Here is a 20,036-nt window from a genome sequence, read left to right on the forward strand (position 1 = left end):
TTAATGTCTCTTTGAGTCTTCCAGCATTTTAGGGGGGAAATGTTATTTGAAACACTTTCTCAAGACACCCTTTGAGGCTGGCTTTTAGGAAAACAACTGCCTCTCTCCATGTGTTCCAGTGGCCTTCAAATGCAGCTGGAACCTTGGGAGGCTTACAGCTTCCTGTAAGAGCCTAAAATACTGACCTGCTATTGAAGACGGCCCCCGTCTGCACCCCTGTGCGTAAATAGAAGCAGACCCTGATTTGGTGCTGGAATAACATGAAGGTGAAGGCAGACTGGGTGGCCTGCCTGTCGGAGCCAGGATTCCCATTTACATTAAGAGCTAGTTCTGGACCATTTTGAATTATTGACTCATTCAGCTCTGTAGAAGGGCCAGAGTAAAAAGTATGCATCTGGTCTCTCAAGGTTAAGTATCCAGGTTGGAAATCAACCTGTATCCTTCCGAAAATTGTCATGGAAACAAGCAAGCATGGAAAGGTCTCAGTGAATAAAAAAGGCCATTATGTAGTGAGATGTAATCCCCATAAAATCTTGTTCTTAAAGTAAAGGTTGCAGTGTGAAGCCTAGCATATGGGGGCACAAAAAAATCCCAGTAACTGCCACTTTCCCACTCCAGGCCAAGCTCTTCTCCTTCTCACCTCTCTGCCTGTTTACAGCCAGGTGCCAGTGTGGCCTTTCAGTTTTTGATGGAACCCTGTTACAGACATCAGTAGAAATCACGTTTCATGCATTTAATGAGTAGTTCTCCTATGCCTACGTTGTTTTGTAGATTGAGCTGTTTAATTAATTCAGAAACTTTTTATTGAAGAATAACATATGTATGGTAATCTTCTAAGTGGATAACTAGTTAAATTTTCACAGATTTCATTTTTTTATTTTAAAGGGTGTATTGAGAATTAATCCAAAGAAGTTTCATGAAGCCTTCATTCCTTCCCCGGTAAGTCCAATGACTTCATAATAAACTTAATGTCACATTTAATTTTTTAAGTGTGCTCTGAAACTGAAATCATATATTCTAACTAAAAAGCAGAGTAGTAAAACAAAATCAGGATGGGCAAGGATTTGTTTCAAATTTAAATAAGCACAATTTGCCTTTGGTTAACAAACCCTCGGCCAGTAGTAAACTCACAGTGAGAGTGGCGGGGATGGCGTTTGTTACTAGGACTGCGGCGAGCAGCTGACCCTGCACAGACACCCACCAGTTTTTGTAGCTGGACACCCTTGGTTTATAGCTTAGAGGGATTTATGAGTTTTCTCACTGATTTAAGTTAATCTTTCCCAAACAAATATGCTATCTACTTTCGATCTACTGCATGAGCTAATCTGCAGATTGGTCCAAAAAAAAAAAAAAGAAGTGGAATGCTTTTTTCTTTTGGTCAGAGTTTCTCACTTCACTTTTTCTGCAGGAGATAGGACTTGGTCCAAGGCTCTTCACCGTTGGGTCTTTATATCCTTTCTTCCATTCATGACTCATTTTACCAAGCTCTTTGCTCTGACATATAGTTCACAGGAGGTCTCTGGATAAGGCTGGATTTTGCAAAGCTAGGATAGCAATGTTCTCAAATTCCTGACATGACTTTTCCAGGCTGCTGTAAATAGGATAGCCGTAGAATTATAGATGTTTTAGAAGTGGAGTAGAGCATAGGAGTAAACTTGAGCTTATAGATGAGGAAATGGAATACGTATATGTATTTCAGTTAACATACTTCATGATGTTCAATAACGAGTTGAGTGAGAATACAAGTTTAGTCATGTGCTTCCCCAGTAACCTTAAGGCCTGTTCTCAAGCTCAGTTTAGTTCTTTTTTCCCCCTTGCCCTACAAAAGTCAAGGATCCACATTCGTATCTCAGGTTCCATCTTATCCAGTGGATTAGATAAAAAGTATCACTGACATGTCACCGTGTACTCTCTGAACCCTGTTCTGCTTCTGTGACAGACCATGCTGTTTATTCTGACAGCTGAGGGTCAGCTTTGAGGCAGTGACTTAACTGCAGGGGCAGGTTTGTCCTCCCACGGAAGCACAGTTGACATGGTGTTTGATTCCCAACTTTGCTTGTGAGGTAAAAATCATGTTCAGTAATTAAAAATTACTCATGAAAATCAGGAAAATGCCATGTTAGAGACAGATAATCTCTTAGTAAGTCCTACATAACTAGCATTTTCTCTACTTTAGAAAGAATAAATCTTTCTTCATTGGCATACCAGTTGAGGGAGCTCAATTATAATAGAGTCCTGAAGTATGAAGGATATGAGTTACTAAGCATGAAAATCATGGTCAGTGGAGTAAGGAGTTCATCCTGAGAGACTGCTGGGAGCTGAGCAGATTACAAGCCTCCCATCTCCTGTGTGCACTGAAGTTTGCTGTCATTGACTGGAATGTTAAGGGGAACTACATAGAGCATTTTGAAAATTTGACTGCTTGCTTGTTTTCTTCCCTGAGTACATGGTATTGAACTTCCCTACGTTAGATCCCTGGTAGGCTGGTTCCTGACAAGTGTGGGACCTAGGACAAGAGTACAAAAGGAGGCACCTTATATTAAATATTTAGATGTTAGGCTCAGCCGGTTGGGTGGCTGCCTTCAGCTCAGTTCATGATCCCAGGGTCCTGGAATGAGTCCTATGTGGGAGTCTTTGCTCAGTGGGGAACCTGCTTCTCCCTCTGCCTCCCACTCCCCCTGCTTGTGCTCACTCTTTCTCTTTGCTTTAAAAATATAAATAAATAAATAAATAAATTTAGAAGTTATATATATATCAAACTATTGAACTGTTAGGAAAAATACATTCATGACAAATAAAATATATTTCTTGTTAAATATACCTCTGTGTACCTGGGTTCAAATGTAGAATTCTCAAACTCCTTGGAGCTCCATCCTAAAGTGTGGCCAGATGGAGAGGGCCTGCCTCTGGCCTGCCCCTCTTCCCTTCCTAGTCCTAACTCCCTGTCCCCTCTTTGCTGTCTCCATTGCTTCCCCCCGCACATTCATTAAGGGCCCTTGCATGCATCTGTTTGAGCATCTTATCCCACATGTCTAAGTTCTGTCCACATGCCTTAGAAATACCTGCCCTTTAACCACCTGTTAAGTCCACTGGGTGCCATGGGTGCCACCAGTGACTGTGGTCTATCTCTAGGCAGACAGACCTGGGGAAGATGCTTATGTATGCCTTGGAAGTGGGCTTGGGACTGATTAGCCCAGGATGCGCATTCATTTGGCCCTGAGATCTCTTCACTTTTGGGGAGGAGTGTGACTGGAGAAGGGCCAGGGAAGAGATCCTCTAAATTGCGGGGCCTAGTTAGGTGTTTATAATTTAAATTCATCTGATTTATAGGTGCAAATTATTTGTTGCCACAGTTTAATTTGGCTTGTTAAAGGAAGTTAAGAAGCATAAGTTACTAATGTTTCAAAAGCCCAAGTTGTTCTCCTACTTGAAATTATATTCCTGGAATGTCCTGTTAAGAAACTTTTAGACAGTTGTGTTATTAGAATTGGCTTATTTTTATGCCCCTTATTCTCTTATTTGGCTACTAATAGAGTAGTAATGTTGTCTCAGAGGGAGAAGAAATGTTAAAAGGTTCACCTCTAAGTAACTAAGAACTGACTTTAAAAGCTCTATCAAGGCCCAGTTGTGAGTTTTGGTTGTAGATACTGGAACAATCCTACATTCTAGTTTTGTGGGGGTTTTGGTGAGTTTCATTGCTTAGAGGCATTCTAGAAAGCATTGAGGGAGGGGATAGTAGAGGCAATAAATTATATGTAGGTAAATCCCACAATCACCATTGGTCTGGATTTATGGGTATATGTAGCTCATGTCTATGTCAAGTGTGAACTGGTATGAACTGGAAGAATGTTCGCTGGTGGATTAGGAGTAGAATAGCAGAACCAGGGCCTGAGTTCAGGGAGAGTAAAGGCAGGAGTTGTTAGAAAAGAAGATGTAGCCTTTGCTCTGACAATAGGAAATTGAAGTTTACTTATTTATAAAACTAGCAATGGATTAAATTGTCTAATGTTCCTTACAACTTTAACATTCTGAATTCTAATTTAAAATTATAAAGTTTTTAGAGAGACAAAAATAGACTAGATTTGTTTATTTAGGTTCTTGCTGACTTTTACAAAAAGCACAGGTTCCATTCTGAATTATGTTGATGCAAGAAGTTTTATAAGTTTTTTTGTGCATCTTGTCATGGGAGGCACCCTTTGAACATCTGTGGAATGTATTTTGTCCAAAGGGAGCCATTCCCTCGATAGAGAATGCTCTTGTTTGTCCTCCCTGCTTGGAAACTTCCTAAGTATTTAGTTGATTACCCCCAGATCCCATTATGTTTCCTCTAGGATGGTTCATTATCCATTTTCCTTTTTTTCTGGTAGAGTTAGTCTTGACATTCAAATAAAGAGCTGAACTCTTTAGCCTTTAAAAGTAGTTAAGTGTGATGAATTGAACTTTTAATATTGAGTTGTTACCAAGTTTATGGTCTTTAAGAGATTCCTTAAATAGGTATGGGCTTCTGAGTGAATCCACTAAGAGCTGAGTGACACAATACCTGGAGATTGGTGTATTGTCTGAGGTTCAGCTCGGCCCTGCTCTTCTGGATTTCTTTGGATGGGAATGTGGCAATACCAGTACCTTATCATCTTAAATCTCTGAGCTGTCTGGGGGTGGTGTACCTGTTTATGAGAGAGGCATTTTATTCCATGTGTTTTGATCATGGGTTGGGATGACCTCCAAACAGCTCTCTCTTCATTCCGGGGAAGTTGGAGAGCCCCATTTGGTACATAAATTGCAGAAGGTAGCGATTGATGACCATGTGCCACCCTGCAGTTGTACACGTTCTGTTTGGTGGTTGCCTCTTCCTTATTCCTTCGAGAAGCTCAACATGAGACCAACTGCAGTGATTCTGTCTTTGTGGCTAACATGGTAGCGGTCCCTCAGGGACTAGGGTGGGGCAGGTTTGGCAATGTGTGTAGGCCACAGCTGTCTGCCCATGGTTAGGTTGGAAACTGAACAGAAAAACTGTTCTAAAACCTCTCTCATGTTTTGTAATTGGAAATTATAAAAAATGCTGAGTGTTTAAAGTTCCATTTTTGGTGTTGGCAGGGCAGGTTTGGTGAATTTGGGATGCTAATTTTAACTTTAACTGAAATGTTACAGTAATCAACTGTAGTCTGGTGAGTACTTAATCTTATCTATACCAAGTGTCTCTACCTACAAAATTTTGAGTGGTGGTTTTTTAATCCTGTTTGCTATTACTTCCTTCAAGAAAAATGAACATTTTCCATTGGCACTCGAGAAGAATGTGTATACTTTTTCTTTGGGATGGAATGTTCTGAATATATCTGTGAAGTCCCATCTGGTCCATGTGTCATTCAAAGCTGTTATTTCCTTGCTGATCTTCTGCTTAGATGATCTGTCCATTGCGGTAGGGAGGTGTTAAAGTCCCCTACTATTACTATATTATTATCAATGTGTTTCTTTGATTTTGCTATTAATTGGCTGCTTGTACATTAGGGACATAAATATTTACAGTTATTAGATCTTCTTGGTGGGTAGACCCTTTAATTATGATATAGTGTCCTTCCTCATCCCTTGTTATGGTCTTTTGTTTAAAATCTAATTTAACTGATTCAAGGATTGCCACACCAGCTTTCTTTCTTTCTTTCTTTCTTTTTTTAAAGAATTTATTTATTTATTTGACAGAGACAGATCACAAGTAGGCAGAGAAGCAGCAGAGAGAGAGAGAGAGAGAGTGAGATAGAGAGAGGAGGAAGCAGACTCCCTGCCGAGCAGAGAGGCTGATGTGGGACTTGATCCCAGGACCCTGAGATCATGTCCAGAGCCAAAGGCAGAGGCTTAACCACTGAGCCACCCAGGTGCCCCACACCAGCTTTCTTTTGATGTCCATTAGCATGATAAATTGTTTTCCACCCATCATATCGATGAGTCAGCTTTTTTATCCAATTTGAAACCCTGTGTCTTTTGATTAGGGCATTTAGCCCATTTACATTCAGGGTAACTACTAAAAGATTTGAATTTAGTGCCATTCTATTGCCTATACGGTGACTCTTACCGTATATCATCTCTGTTCCTTTCTGGTCTGTTACTCGTGGACTCTCTCTTTTAGAGAACCCTTTTAATATTTCTTGCCATCACAAATTCTTTTAGTTTTTGTTTATCCTGGAAGCTTTTTATCACTCCTATTATGAATGACGTCCTAGCTGGATAAAGTATCCTTGACTGCATATTTTTCTCATTTAGCACCCTGAATATATCATGCCAGTCCTTTCTGGCCTGCTAGGTCTCTGTGGATAGGTGTGCTGCCAGTCTAGTGTTTCTACCCTTGTAGCTTACAGATCTCTTATCCCCGAGTTGCTTTCAGGATTTTTTTCTTTGTCTCTGAGATTTGTAAGTTTCACTACTATATATTGGGTGTTGACCTATTTTTATTGATTTTGAGGGGAGTTTTCTGTGCCTCTTGGGTATCATTCTAATATTTTTTTGTCTTATGGTATCACTTATCTCTTGAGTTCTCCCCTTATGATCCAGTAGTTATTCATCTCTCTTTTTCTCAGCTTCTTTATTCTCCATTATTTGGTCTTCTATATCACTAATTCTCTCTTCTGTCTCATTTATCCTAGCAGTTTGAGCCTCCATTTTTTATTACACCTCATTAATAGCCTTTTAAAGTTTGACTTGATTAGATTTTAGTTCTTTTATTTCTCCAGAAAGGGATCCTCTAGTATCTTCTATGCTTTTTTCAAGCCCAGCTGGTATCTTTTTAATTGTTATTCTGAACTCTAGTTCCAACATGGTGAATTTTTCCATCTTGTCATTCTCTTCAGAGAAGAATAGATGAATAAGAGAAAAAAATACTAAAATGGCAACAATGACCCCAGAGAAATAGACACTAAACAAATTGGAGGGGACCCAGAAGTGGAAAAAAAAAAAAAAAGAAAAAAAAAAAAGAAAGAGAATATAATCAGACAGGTGGACAAAACAGAGCAATACATTGGATCCTGTATGTATTTTGGTCTGTTTGTTAGAAAACTAGATGCCAAAGTTGTAAAGAAAGAAAAACTTAAATATGTACAAAAATAAAATTAAATACAATGAAAGGATAGTATATGTGCTGCCGAAGCGAGCACAAATTAAATACAATGAAAGGATAGAATGTAATTGTAAAAATGAACATTAAAAGATTCCACCCCCACCAACACATAAAAGGGATATAAACAGATAGGTGAACAGAACAAAGCAATACTGTAAATCCTGAGTGTATTTTGGTTGGTTTGTTAGAAGAAACTACATCTTGAAACCATAAAGAAAGAAAAACTTATATACATACAAAAATTAAATTAAATACATTGAGAGGATAGAATGTAACTGTAAAGATGAACATGAAAGACTTTAACAATAACAACAAAAAAGAATATGATCAGACAGGTGAAAAGAATAGAGCCATACACTAGATTCTGGGTGTATTTTGGTCTGTTTATTAGAAGAAACTGTATCCCAAAATGAAATATATATATATATATACATACATACACACACACACACAACTAAAATTAAAAGATAAAATTTAACTGTAAAAATGAAAATTAAAAACCATTTTAAAAAAGAAATTGACAAAATAAGAAATTCACTGAAAAAGGAAAGAGAGGGATATCTAGGTGACTCAGTTGGTGGGGTGTCTGCCTTCGACTCATGATCCCAGGGTCCTGGGATGGAATCCTCCTTCAGGTTCCTTGCTCAGAGCCCCAGTTATTTCTAATAATACACTTCTCAGGGGGCCTGCTTCTCCCTCTGCCTCCCAGTCCCCCAGTTGTGCTTTCTCTCTCTCTCATTCTGATAAATAAATAAAGTCTTAAAAAAAAAAAAGAAAGAGAAAAAATTTAAAATTGAAAGACTAAAGAGTCTTGAAGAAAAAACCATGAATTCTGTATTCTATTTTCCCCATTGGAGTATTGGAGTTTTGCAGTTTTCTGTGATAGGTAAACTTGGCCTTAGCTGGTGTTCTTGCTGGTCTTCTGGGGTGGAGGGGCTGTTATGCTGATTTTCAGGTGTCCTGCCACGGGCAGAATTGCACCAGCCTTGCCAGGGGGGCAGGTTAATCTGCTCCAGATTGCCCTATGGTGGCTTTGTTCCCTGAAGAGTTTCCACCTAGCTTTAGAGGATGAGGATGAAAATGGCAGCATCCCAATCTCCTGCATCCAAAAGTTTGGGGGCCCGCAGGGAAAAGCAGTCAGTCGCTCCCCCGTCTCTCTCGGTACCCTGTGCTCACCCAGCCTGTGACTGATAGTTTCTGCCTCTGGCACATGACCCCCCTTAGAGTCTCCAAACCCTGCAGACTGCTGCAGCTCACAAACATGCTGCTCCACTTGGGGGTGGAAGGGGAATCTCCTGCTGGTTCTGTCGCTTGCTGGGCCCCTGCTCCAGGAGGGGTCACCCAACTGTGCTGTGGTTCGGGGTTTATGGCAACCCCAAGTTGAGAGCCCACTCCTGGGCTTGGTGATTGCAGCCGGCTTCCCTGCTCTGATGCCTGGGACCTCTGCTTCATTCAGGCACCCCTGGTCTTTCTGTGACTCCAAGGATCCTGAGACCACACTGTTCCTAACCTGGGTTATTTATAAGCATGTGATTGAGGACAAAGGTGTCCATGCCTTGTGTTCATGGTGGGGAGTTCACCCTGCTCCTCAGTCAGAGAGTGAAGGAGCGTGAGAATGCTTCATGAATCTCATGTCCCTTTCCTTTTCTTCTTTGCCTTCTACTTAGATCTCTATATAAGTAGCTGTAGTTTGCTTTCTCTGTCATTTTCTCAGTGGGAGGATTATGATTTTGCTGGTTTCTTCCTTGGAGAACTCAAATCCAGGAGTTGGTTCTTGCTCCTGTCCTTGCAGCTGGTTTTCTTAGGGAATTATATTTTGTTGTTCTGTTTTCTTGCAAGCCTTCTAAGTTTTACCCTTCTTTGATACTTAAAAAAATTCAGTTAGTGTAGAAAAGGTATCATCATGCTTTGTTTAAAACAAGGAAGGATAACTTACTCCTTTCTCATTTCAGTTATGAAAGCATGTAGTCTCAGTTTTTTGCTTTATTTATTTTTGTTTGGTTTTGGCTTGACTGTAGGAGATCTTCTCTTATGTTTTTGAAATTTCTTTAACATTCTTTTAACCTGCTTTTATGTGTTCATCCCCATTTCTATTAGTTCCAGAGACTGATTTCCCTCTTAATGTTCTTATTAAGCCCGCGGACAGATTATAATAGAGTCTACAGTTTTTAAACCAAAGAAGTAATATTTGGTTCCAGGTCTTGGTAAGCTGACTATTTTCTCTCTCCAACCTAGGATGGTGATCGAGACATTTTTATCGATGGGGTTGTTGCTCGTAATAGAGCCTTGAATGGGGATCTGGTGGTCGTGAAGCTGCTTCCAGAAGAGCAATGGAAGGTGAGTTAAATTTTCCTTTTCTAATAATAACCTTTTCTCAGGCCCTTTTTATTCATGGTGCATCCATTAGACATCATAAATTGGAGCAGTCACAGACCCCTCTGGTCCTGTGGTTGCCTCAGAAGCAGGCCATGCAGTGCCTGGAACTTCGAAGCATCTGCTGGGCAGACATCTAATGATTTGAGTTGTTCTCCTTGCTCCCTCTCTGTGATCTGTCTTCCTTGTCATATGCATTGCATTGATTTCTGATAATTTTTAGGATAGAAGAAAAGCTTACAGGGTACATTCAAACTTCTGTCATGTATTACTTTCCCACATTTAATGATGGGAGAACTGAAAAGACAAAGGCATGGGCATGGTGGCAGTATTCACATGTTCTTGCTTCCTCTACAGGAAAACCTGGGCGACTTGTACCTCGTTCTGTAGGTTCCACTTTGGTGATTGGGCTTCCCTTGGCAGACAAAAATAGACCCTCTCTTTTTATAAAGCAGAGATCTGGTGGCAGAAGAAAGTGTTTTTAACTGGAAAATATCCTGGGTTTCAGGCTCCATATATGTCTGTCAATTGCAAAGAAAAATGTGGTTTTTGACTATGGTTTTAAATAAAGGTCAGGCACTAGAATGATTTATAGTAGCAGTTTCTTTGAATTGTCATGTAGAACTGGCAACTTGTGGGTCCAAATCTGGGTATTTCTTTATAGCATTTCTTCAGATCTTTTATTTTATTTGTCTCAGTTCACTGGTATTGAGGAATATAGTGCCTTCAGTTGAGAGGTACTGGAGGGATTAGTAGAATGGGTTTTTAGGCTAGGCTCCTTGAGTTTGAATCCCATTTCTGCCACTCATCTGTATAACCGTGGGTGAATTATATAACCCCTCTGTGCCTCAAAGCCCTCATCTATAAAATGGGAATAATTATAGTACCTACTTCATGGGTTTGTCATGAAGATTAAATGAGAATTCATGTAAAAATGGTGTCTGACCCATGGTAGCAGTTCAAGCAATGTCAGTTTTTATTACTAGCTTTTACAAAAATAGGAGAAATACTACCTTATATCAGAGCTTTGTCAAGACAAATTTGTTTTTATCTGATAGGGCTAGAGTAACTGACTTAGAATGGGCATTTGTAGGGTGTAGGTATGTTAATAATGATCAAGAGAGATATAGCTCTTGCCTTCATGGAGCTTTTAGTCTGATGGGGAGTGCAGGTAAGAAGAGACAGGTATTAATCACACACAGATTAAGGATAATTATGATTAATGCTGTGAAGTTAAGTGCAGAGCATTTTATAAGAGTCAGTTATCCTAGTCCTGATCCCCCAGCCCACCCCAGTTGCTTCCAGCTGTGGTTATATCCTCCCTTGATTTCCCAAAAGCACAGCTAATGGTTGGTTCCAGGTCCTAGGAAGGTAGATTGATTTAGGCCACTTCCTCTTTTCTGGAACACATGTAGCACAGTGTTATTGAGATCTAAGAAGACAAGAAGAGTGCATTAGGGCCTCGTTAGACTAAAGAAGTATTCCTAGAGGTCATTTGAAGGAGTAAAGAGGCAGAATTAGAGTGAAGATGATGCATAGAAGGAACAAGAAAGATGGTGGTTTCCTTTGACTTAAGGAGTGAGAATGGGTAGAATAGAAATAGAAGAGTAATTAGCAAATTGGGTGAGTCTAGAGCTGACCAGAGCAGCTGTAAGGTGTTGACTTGTTGGAAACAATAGGAATGGAGAGCACACAGTGGAGCACCTGTGGTGCTCTGCAGAGGTAGATGAGGTTGATTCAAAGAGAGCAAGGCCAAGTTGCCCAGCATCCTTTCTACCTTGGCTGGGCAAGGGATGGCTAAAAAAACAAACATATGATTAAATAAATTTGTTGAATTATTTTCTTTGTTTTTCACCCCATTTGTATTTTAAAAAGATTTTATTTATTTATTAGAGAGGGAGAGAATGAGAGAGAGCATGAGTGGAAGACAGGTCAGAGGGAGAAGCAGACCCTCTGCCGAGTCCAGTATGGGACTCGGTGTCGGGACTCCAGGATCACGACCTGAACTGAAGGCAGTTGCTTAACCAAATGAGCCACCCAGGCGCCCCCACCCCATTTGTATATAAGCCCATCAAGCATAGCCTTTTCTGGTATTATCAGATGTACTCTTGCTTTGGGCAGGAAGCCTGAGAAGATGAGAGTAGTTTGGAGGTGAAGGTGTAGTTGTCAAGTTGTAGAAGGATAGCTTAGGACTTCGGCATTCTTATTTATGCCTTGGTGCCTTTGCTTCTAGACAAAAACCTGCCTCCTTGAGACTCAACACAGCAAAGTTGTGTTTTTTCCCAGGAGGCCTATGTTTGTGATTTTGTAATTCCTAGGTCACTGGAGCTAGTTAGGCATGTAAGATTTTGCTGAAATTCTTACAGTGTTTCTACAGTCCGTATAGGCAGGCTACATTAACACAGCTTATTGTTTTTCTGGTTTACAGTTAATATCTAAAGCAGAAGAGATTAAGGGCCACATGGGAGTTTTAAGCCCGAGAGTGACATGATGTTATTTAGCCCAAAATCACTCTGGCTGCTATTTGGAGAATGGAATGTAGTGGGGGGCAATATGTGTTGGCATGGCCAGTTAGGAGACATATACTGGGTCATAACAGTAAAGATGGAGAGAGGTAGGGATACATTTTGAAAGTAGAGCTGATGGGACTTGAAGATGGATTTGAGGAGTAGGATGAGTAAAAGAGGGGGGGACACAAGGATTAAATTCTGGTTTAAGCAAAATAGGTGAGTATGATGTCATTAATTAAAATGAGGAATATTAGGGACAAGCATGTTTGGGTGCAAAAATTGTGAGTTCTGCTTGGCCATGTTAAGTTTTAATTTCTTTTCAGACATGTTAATGGGATGTTGAGAATGTATGGAGGCGTAGATGGCTCATTACTCATAAAATCTACTAAACATTTAAGAAAGAAAGAATCCTGAGTCTACGCAGATGATTTCAGAAAATGCAAGAGGAAGAAATCTTTTTTTCCTTTTTTTAAATAAGAATTGTTATAATTTAATCTCTTAACAACTTTCCTATATAACAATACAAGAACTCTTTTTCAACTTATCCTATAAAGGCAGCATTGCCTTAATATCAAAACTAGGAAAAGACAGTATAAGAGAAGAAAGCTACAGACCAGTACTCCTCACAAACATAGTTGAAAAAGTCCTCAACAAAATATTAGCAGATAGAATCCAACAATGTATTATATGAAAAGGGTAACACAACATGAGCAAATTGGTTTTATCACAGGAATGCAAAGTTGGTTTACTATTTGAAAAGCAATTTGATGAAATTCACTGTATTAACAGATTAATAAACACCATTTTCAGTCAATGTCATCATTTTAATAGATGCAGAAAATACAATTGTCAAAAGTCCACAACCATTCATAATAAAAACTCACAGCAAACTAGGAATAAAAGTTTATTTCCTCAGCTGGCAAAAGAACACTTAAGAGATACTTAAAACTAACACCATTCTTAGTAAGGTAAAAGACTAAATGCTTTCTCTCCAATATTGGGAAGGAGGTAAGGTAAGAATGTCCCTTCTCATCCCTTTTATTCAACACTGTACTGGATATTTATAGCCAGTACAGTAAAGAATAGAAAAAAAGCATTCAGATTGAAAAGGAAGAAGTAAAACTCTCTTTATTCTCAGATGATATGATTTTCTACCTATAAAATCCTAAGGAATTGACAAAAAGCTGCTAGAACTAGTAATGAGATTACCAAGGTTGAAGGACAGAAATTTGATATTAAAAAAATCAATTTTACTTCTATATATTAGCAATGGGAAATTAGAAATTAAAAAATTTATTGAAGTATCTGTTTAATAGGATCAAAATTATGATATACTTAATTTTGACCAATTACAAGACATGTACACTAAAACTATGAACATCATTGGGAAAAATTATGTAAAACTTCAGTAAATGGTGAGAAATACCATGCTCTTGAATTAAAAGACTCAATATTGTTAAGATGCCATTTCTATTCAGATTGATCTATAGAGTAAGCACAATCCCAAAGAAAATCATAGCAGGCTTCTTTATAGAAATTAACAAGCTGGTTATAAGATTTATATAGTTGTGCAAAGGGCCTAGGATAGCCAAAACAAAGAAGAACAAAATGGGAGGCCGCATATTGCCTGATTTCAAGAATTACTATAAAGCTTTGGGAATCAAGATTGTATGGTAATGTCAAGATAGACATATAGATCAATAGAGCGGAATAGAGAGTCTTGAAATAGATCTATACCTATATGATTAATTGACTTTCTACAAAGGTGTCAAGGTAATTAAGTGTGGAAAGGATCTCTTTTCAACAAATATGTTATTATAATTGTGTAGTCATATGAAAAACAGTGAACTTGGACCCTTACCTTGTACCATTTGCAGAAATTAACTTGAAATGGATTATAGATGTAAATGTTTGTGTAAAAAGCACGAACTTTCTGTAAGAGGGGAAATTTTTAGTGATCTTAGATTTGACAAATATTTCTTAAATATGAAACATTAAAAAAATCAATAAATTTGAGTTAATCAAAATTGCAAACTTTTGCTCTTCAGTAAACACTGTTACAAAAAGGCAAACCACAGACTAGGAGAGAGTATTTATAAAACATTTATCTGACCAAAGACTTTTATCTAGACTGTAAAGAACTCTTTTAAGTCAGTGACAGACAACTATTTAAAAGTGTATTAAAGATTTGAAGAGACACTTTACTAAATAAGATATAGGGATAGCAAATAAGCATAGGAAAGATGCTTGACATAATCAGTCATTAAGAAAATGCAAGTTAAGGGGTGCCTGGGTGGCTCAGTCATTAAGCATCTGCGTTGGGCTCAGGTCATGATATCAGGGTCCTAGGATCGAGCCCCACATCGGACTCTCTGCTCAGTGGGGAGCCTGCTTCCCCCCACACCCCTCCCCCGCCGCCTGCCTTTCTGCCTACTTGTGACCTCTCTCTCTCTGTCAAATAAATAAGTAAAATCTTAAAAAAAAAAAAAGAAAATACAAATAATACAAATTAAAAGCACAAGGTAGAACTATAAAACTGCTAGAATGGCGAACATTAAAATGATTGACCAAAACCAGTCTTGAGAAGGATATGGAACAACTGGAACCTTCATACACAGCTGGTGGGACTAAAAATTGATATAGTCACTTTGGAACACAGTTTTGCATTTTCTTAAAAAGTTAAGCACATACCTTATCATGATCCAGACATTTTATTCCTGGATATGTACCTTAGGGAAATGAAGGCATTTGTCCGCATAAAGGTTTGTACATGCATTCATAGCTGCCTTTTTTTTGAATAGCCCCAAACTGGAAATAGCCCAAATGTCCATCAGCATGAAAACCAATTTTGCTATACCTATTCAATGAATACAACTCAGCAGTTAAAAAAGAAAAATCAATGGACTGCTGATATATGCAACAACATGGATGAATCTCAGAATAAATTATGATGGATGAAAGAAGCTAAGCAAAAAAGAATACACTCTGTATAATCCATTTATATAAAACTCTAGAAAATGCAGACTAATTTGTATGGACAAAAGGCAGATAGATCATTGGTTTCCTGGGGCAGGAGCAGGAGAGATGGATTACCACGGGGCCCCAAGGCAGCTTTGAGGGTGATGGATATGTTCATGATCTTGATGGATAGTTTTAAAAAAAATAAAGTTTAAAAAAGAAAATGCTGGTTCTATGATAAAGTCAATAAATTGATAAGCCTCTGGTACAACTAACAAAATGTAAAAAGGCACAAGTCACCAATATCAGGAGTGAAATAGCAGATATCACATATTGCAAACATTCAATAGACAACTTTTGTGAAACAAAACAAAATTTCCCAGCTGTGCCTGGTTTAGAGCAAAGGCTGATGCATTCTGAGGGTGTAGAGGGGCAGAGGTCCAGTGAAATGGGTGTCAACAACCTCAGGCTTTCAGAATCCATGGGATCTGCTCAGGTCTACGAAGATGTATTTTGATCTAGTGGATCCTGAGCCCCGTCTTTATTGATAACATCCTCTTGGGTGGGGATTGCTGTGGATACAGAGTGAGGCTTAGACTGGCAAGGAGGACCCTTTGAGTTGCTGGTAGTAGATGAGGGGAAGTGAAGCCCTCTTTAGCTTTCAGAAAGCAAGGGCTCCTTGCTTATTCCTTTTCTGTGGAGCTCCTAAGGGTCTTCACAGTGACTGCCTGATAATTGCTTTTCATATAAGCAAGCCCATTAGGTATATCCCTTAGGCCTCATTAGTTAAGAGTATTTCACAGCTTCCCATTCTGAAGCGGGGAGACCTGTGACAGTTGTTGGTGACAGGGTCAAACTAGAGAGAAGAGAATATTCAGACTGTTCTCAAGCATCCCTGACATGTAGGATATAAACATCTCAAAGCATACAGGCCAATTGTATTACAGGTTTGTTAGTACAAAAGCATATTGTTATCAGAGGAATTTGTAGTCAATGGTGTGAGCGAATGTGAATTAATTGGATTATTCATCTTTGCTTCTTTATGCTTGTTGTGCTGCTCACCCCTCTTGGGTATGTAAACTACAGGGCCTTTGGGGTTTTAGAAAAAAACAACAATTCTTTTAGCTGTAGTAGTAAATAGTCAATTTCTTTCACAGCATGTTTTTTTTGCAAAATAGATAGCTGTGAAAGAATCAAGCTGTGAGGCAATCATAAACAATAATTCGCTCTTATATAACAATTTTAATTTCAGAATTCTTCCATGTTTATAGCATACGTGTGTAGTTTTTATTACAGACATCTCAAGAAGGATAGTTGAGGGGCAAAAGATAGTTTCTTCACTTTGCCAGTTGGGACATTAAGTGACTTGTTTGAGAGCTTGGAGCTTTTGGCAGGACAAGGGAGTAGAACCCAGATCTCATGACTTTTAGCTTATGGCTCTTGTAGGGTTTATTTTTCCCTTGTCTCTTTGTGTGTGTGTGTGTGTGTGTGTGTGTGTGTGTGTGTGTACATGTGCCTTTTTCTAGGGAGAGGGTCTGTGGTTTTCCTCAGGTTTTCAAAGTCTGGGAGACATGTCCTCCAAAGGATTAGGCTGTTTCATGAATCCTGGGGATTCTGCCTAGAACTGTGTACCTACTGGCTTCTCTTCCTCCTGCCAGCCTGTCCCATGTTTAAAGCTGGAGGTACTGTCTGGAAAAGGTCCCAGGTTTGCTGTTAAGGAGCTTGTCGGCTGGCTGGGATGGGAATGGAAACAACTGTAGTATGGTTTGCAAAATAGCAAGAGAAATACATGTTGTCATGGGAGTACCACACTCTGTGAGAACTGGGGACGATTTTCTAGAGGAGGTTATATTTGCAGAGAGGTTTGAAGGATGGTTTGGTTTTGTTTAAGGATGAGAATACCTTGGGTTGAGAACAATTGGGCAAGAGAGGACTGTGGACATTTCCACTTTCAGAGAGGAATATGTCGGGTAAGGCTCTCTCTGCCATGTCATTGGCTGAGGGCTGCGGCCCCTCTCCTGGCTCCCTGGATACTGGTAAAGAAAGCAGTTCCGAAGCTCCTGCCCTCCAGGGAGACCAACAGCCTTGGCCCCTTTTGCAGAAGCCCACAGATACTGCTCTTCTCTGTAAATGCCCCTCCATTTGCAATTGATCTGATCTTCGCCCTGCCTCTTGTACTCGCTTTCTTTTTCCCTTTCTTTCCTTTGTCCCATCAAGGTCACTCATACTCATTAAACAACCTTGTCCTTCATCTTTTATTAACTATAATAAGCTTATCCTGTTATTTTCCTTCTTTTAATACTCCAGGATAGTACATCACAAGTAAGCATATATAGATCCTATGGATGCTGGATGATTGCTAACTTTTCAGTGCTTACTGTATACCAGGAACTGTATTTAGTGCCCCCACACCATTCAGTCTGCTGTTGTCTCTATCCCAGTTTTGTAAATGAGAAACTCGAGTCATAGCTTACACATTTTACTTGTTTAGGTAATATATACGTAGGGAATGGCTGAGTTGGGATTCAGATTCGTTTCTTCTTATTTCATGATCTCATTGCTATTTGTTATTTCAGAGATCTAAAGAAGAGAGTTATTAAATCTATAGCTAGATATTGTCAAGTATCATAAAAATCAACATAGATCCAGGAAATTATAATACATGCCTTAGCATTAGGTAGTATCTTGAGTTGCCATCATGGGTAAAAAGGATGATTTTATCAATTGAAATGACCAAAGGCCTAGTATTAATTCTTAGAAAACAGACAACTTAGGAAAAATTAACTAGAGTTCTAGTGGGTTTTTTTGTTTTGTTTTTATTTTTTTAAAGATTTTATTTATTTATTGTGGAGAACAGAGAATGAACCATCAGTGAGGGGAGGGAGAAGGAGAAGCAGACTCTCTGCTCAGCAGGGAGCCTGATGCGGGGCTTGATCCCAGGACTCTGGGATCATGACTTGAGCTGAAGGCAGGTGCTTAACCAAGTGAGCCACCCAGGTGCCCCAGAATTCTAGTGGTTTTATCTTAAGACTAGACAAGTATGATAGCTTCTCAGGGCATTATGAAGGCAGGTGTTGGGAATGTGTTGTAACCTTACCAGACATCTTCTTGAGGTAGTGCATCAGATACTGAGAGAGCTGACCCAAGTATAAAGTTAAATCAAGAGCTACAGCTTGCTGAACAAGCGGTTACAGATCCAGCTATGATCCTGCGCCAGCAGTAGATCACAGATTCCTGGGGGCATGTGGCTCAGATATTGAGAAGGCAAGTGGGCAGTTGTCATGTAAGAGGTCGGTCCTTCTGGCGCTTTGGGACAGGGGCCTGAATTCAGAGATAGGGACTCTCTTATTGTGAACAGACTGGTAGAGGCAGCCACTGGGCTGGGAGTCAGGGATTGCCGAGCTAGGAGAATTGGCTAGAGTGGTACCGAGAGCAAGAACCAAAGCAGAAGACCAAGCCTGGGAGCCAGAATTCTGGGCCTCTTTTTGGTTGTACCAAGGGAGATTTGGGAGCCCAGAGTTAAGTTCTGGTATCTTGGAGCTAGGAGGTGGGTTAAAAGCTAAGGTCTCCTATAGGAGGAGCCAAAGCTGTTTAAATACTGCCTACCTTGCTTGACTGGGAACTAGGGTGAGCAGCTTAGTTGATGCAGCCATAGTGAGTAACCCAGAGAAAATCAGAGTAAAGGAGAAAGACAGGAGCGTATTAAAATGAGACTCAATTATACCATTCCATAGTGTGAAACGGAATCTGACTAGCTCAAGAGTCAGGGCTGGGCTTCAACTGAAATTCCTACTTGTTGTGTAAGGACCTATTTAGCAAGTGGCTTTCATTAAAGTTAAACTGTCCCGGCTCCCCTTCACCCAAGGGATTTACTTGGAGACAAGTCCTGGAAACCAGCCTCAGGTAACATAGCTCAAATACAGGGGTGGGTCAGGCCAGGTGGAGACATCCGATTGGTGGGGGTATGCATACTGTCTCCCTGGTTATCAAGGAGTATGGACCGCGCCCTTTGGGAGCCTTTTAGGCGCCAATCCCAACCAAGGTGATAGGCTGGGTCAAATGTCTATTAGGGTAAATTGTAACTCAGTTGGTCACCTAGCATCACTGTGGAGTTTCCTGTGTGTGTTACAATCTCATTGGCCACCTGTGCCTGGCCAGGCCTGACTGCATGGCCTTTGCCCTCAAAAACTAGTCTGTGAAACAGAGAAGGGTCGCTCCTCTCTTGTAAGAGGTGCGTCGCCGAACATTGGGTTAGATTCTTGATGCTTGGCGTGAAATAAAGCTTTGCTTGACCTTCACTTTGTATCAGTCTCGCTCCTTTAGTCACGGACCCATTATTGGGGCATAACAGTTGAAAATTTGCTTCAGGGGTGCCTGGGTAGCTCAGATGTTAAACGTCTGCCTTTGGCACAGGTCATGATCCTGGGGTCCTGAGATCAAGACCTGCATCAGGCTCCCTGCTCGGCAGGAAGCCTGCCTTCTCCCTCTCCCACTCGCCCTGCTTGTGTTCCCTCTCTCACTGTGTCTCTTTCTGTCAAATAAATAGATAAAATGTTCAAAAGGAAAAAAAAGGAAATTAGCTTCTATATATTTTTTTGTCTGAATACTTAAAATTATGGTAAGAAAGGCTGAAGTTGATTTGATATATTGATACCCACTGGGAACCTTAATGCTGTTCATTTATCCTCCAGATATCTATTGAGTACTTCCAGCAGGACTGAGAAGATACAGTCGGAATAAACCAATTAAGCAGTTTGTTAGCAAAGTCTAATTTCCTCTTGGGATAGGATTATTTCACTTAATTTACAACAGAGCAAAGTCTATACATGAATTAAGGAGGGTGGAGAAGCGGGGATAATTATTCTATATTTTCTAAAATGTCTATGACACAGTCACTAAGAAAACTTATTTTTATGCAAACTTATACTTCAGCAGAAGAATAATAGAAGTATGGATGGGTATTTTAGAAGAGATTGGCACAGAAAGAAATAACGAGTTTGAAAGAACAAAGGAAGTGTTGATCGGAGTTACTACTCTTGTTCTAAATGAAACAAACAAAAAAAAATCAAAGTGCACATTTAATCCCCAATTTT

At 39.7% G+C, this 20,036-nt stretch overlaps 1 protein-coding gene across 2 annotated transcripts in view; it reads left to right on the top strand.

Moving 5' to 3' along the window:
* DIS3L2 (DIS3 like 3'-5' exoribonuclease 2) overlaps window positions 1–20,036 on the top strand; it is a 365,013-nt gene that overhangs the window by 69,194 nt on the left and 275,783 nt on the right. For both annotated transcript variants that reach the window (XM_059393719.1, XM_059393720.1), the window contains exons 4-5: window positions 886–939; window positions 9,338–9,439. In XM_059393719.1, coding sequence (XP_059249702.1) covers window positions 886–939; window positions 9,338–9,439 — 156 coding nt within the window. The remainder of the gene's footprint in view (window positions 1–885; window positions 940–9,337; window positions 9,440–20,036) is intronic.

Source organism: Mustela nigripes, chromosome 3, assembly GCF_022355385.1.
Source record: "Mustela nigripes isolate SB6536 chromosome 3, MUSNIG.SB6536, whole genome shotgun sequence".
Classification (NCBI taxonomy): domain Eukaryota; kingdom Metazoa; phylum Chordata; class Mammalia; order Carnivora; family Mustelidae; genus Mustela; species Mustela nigripes.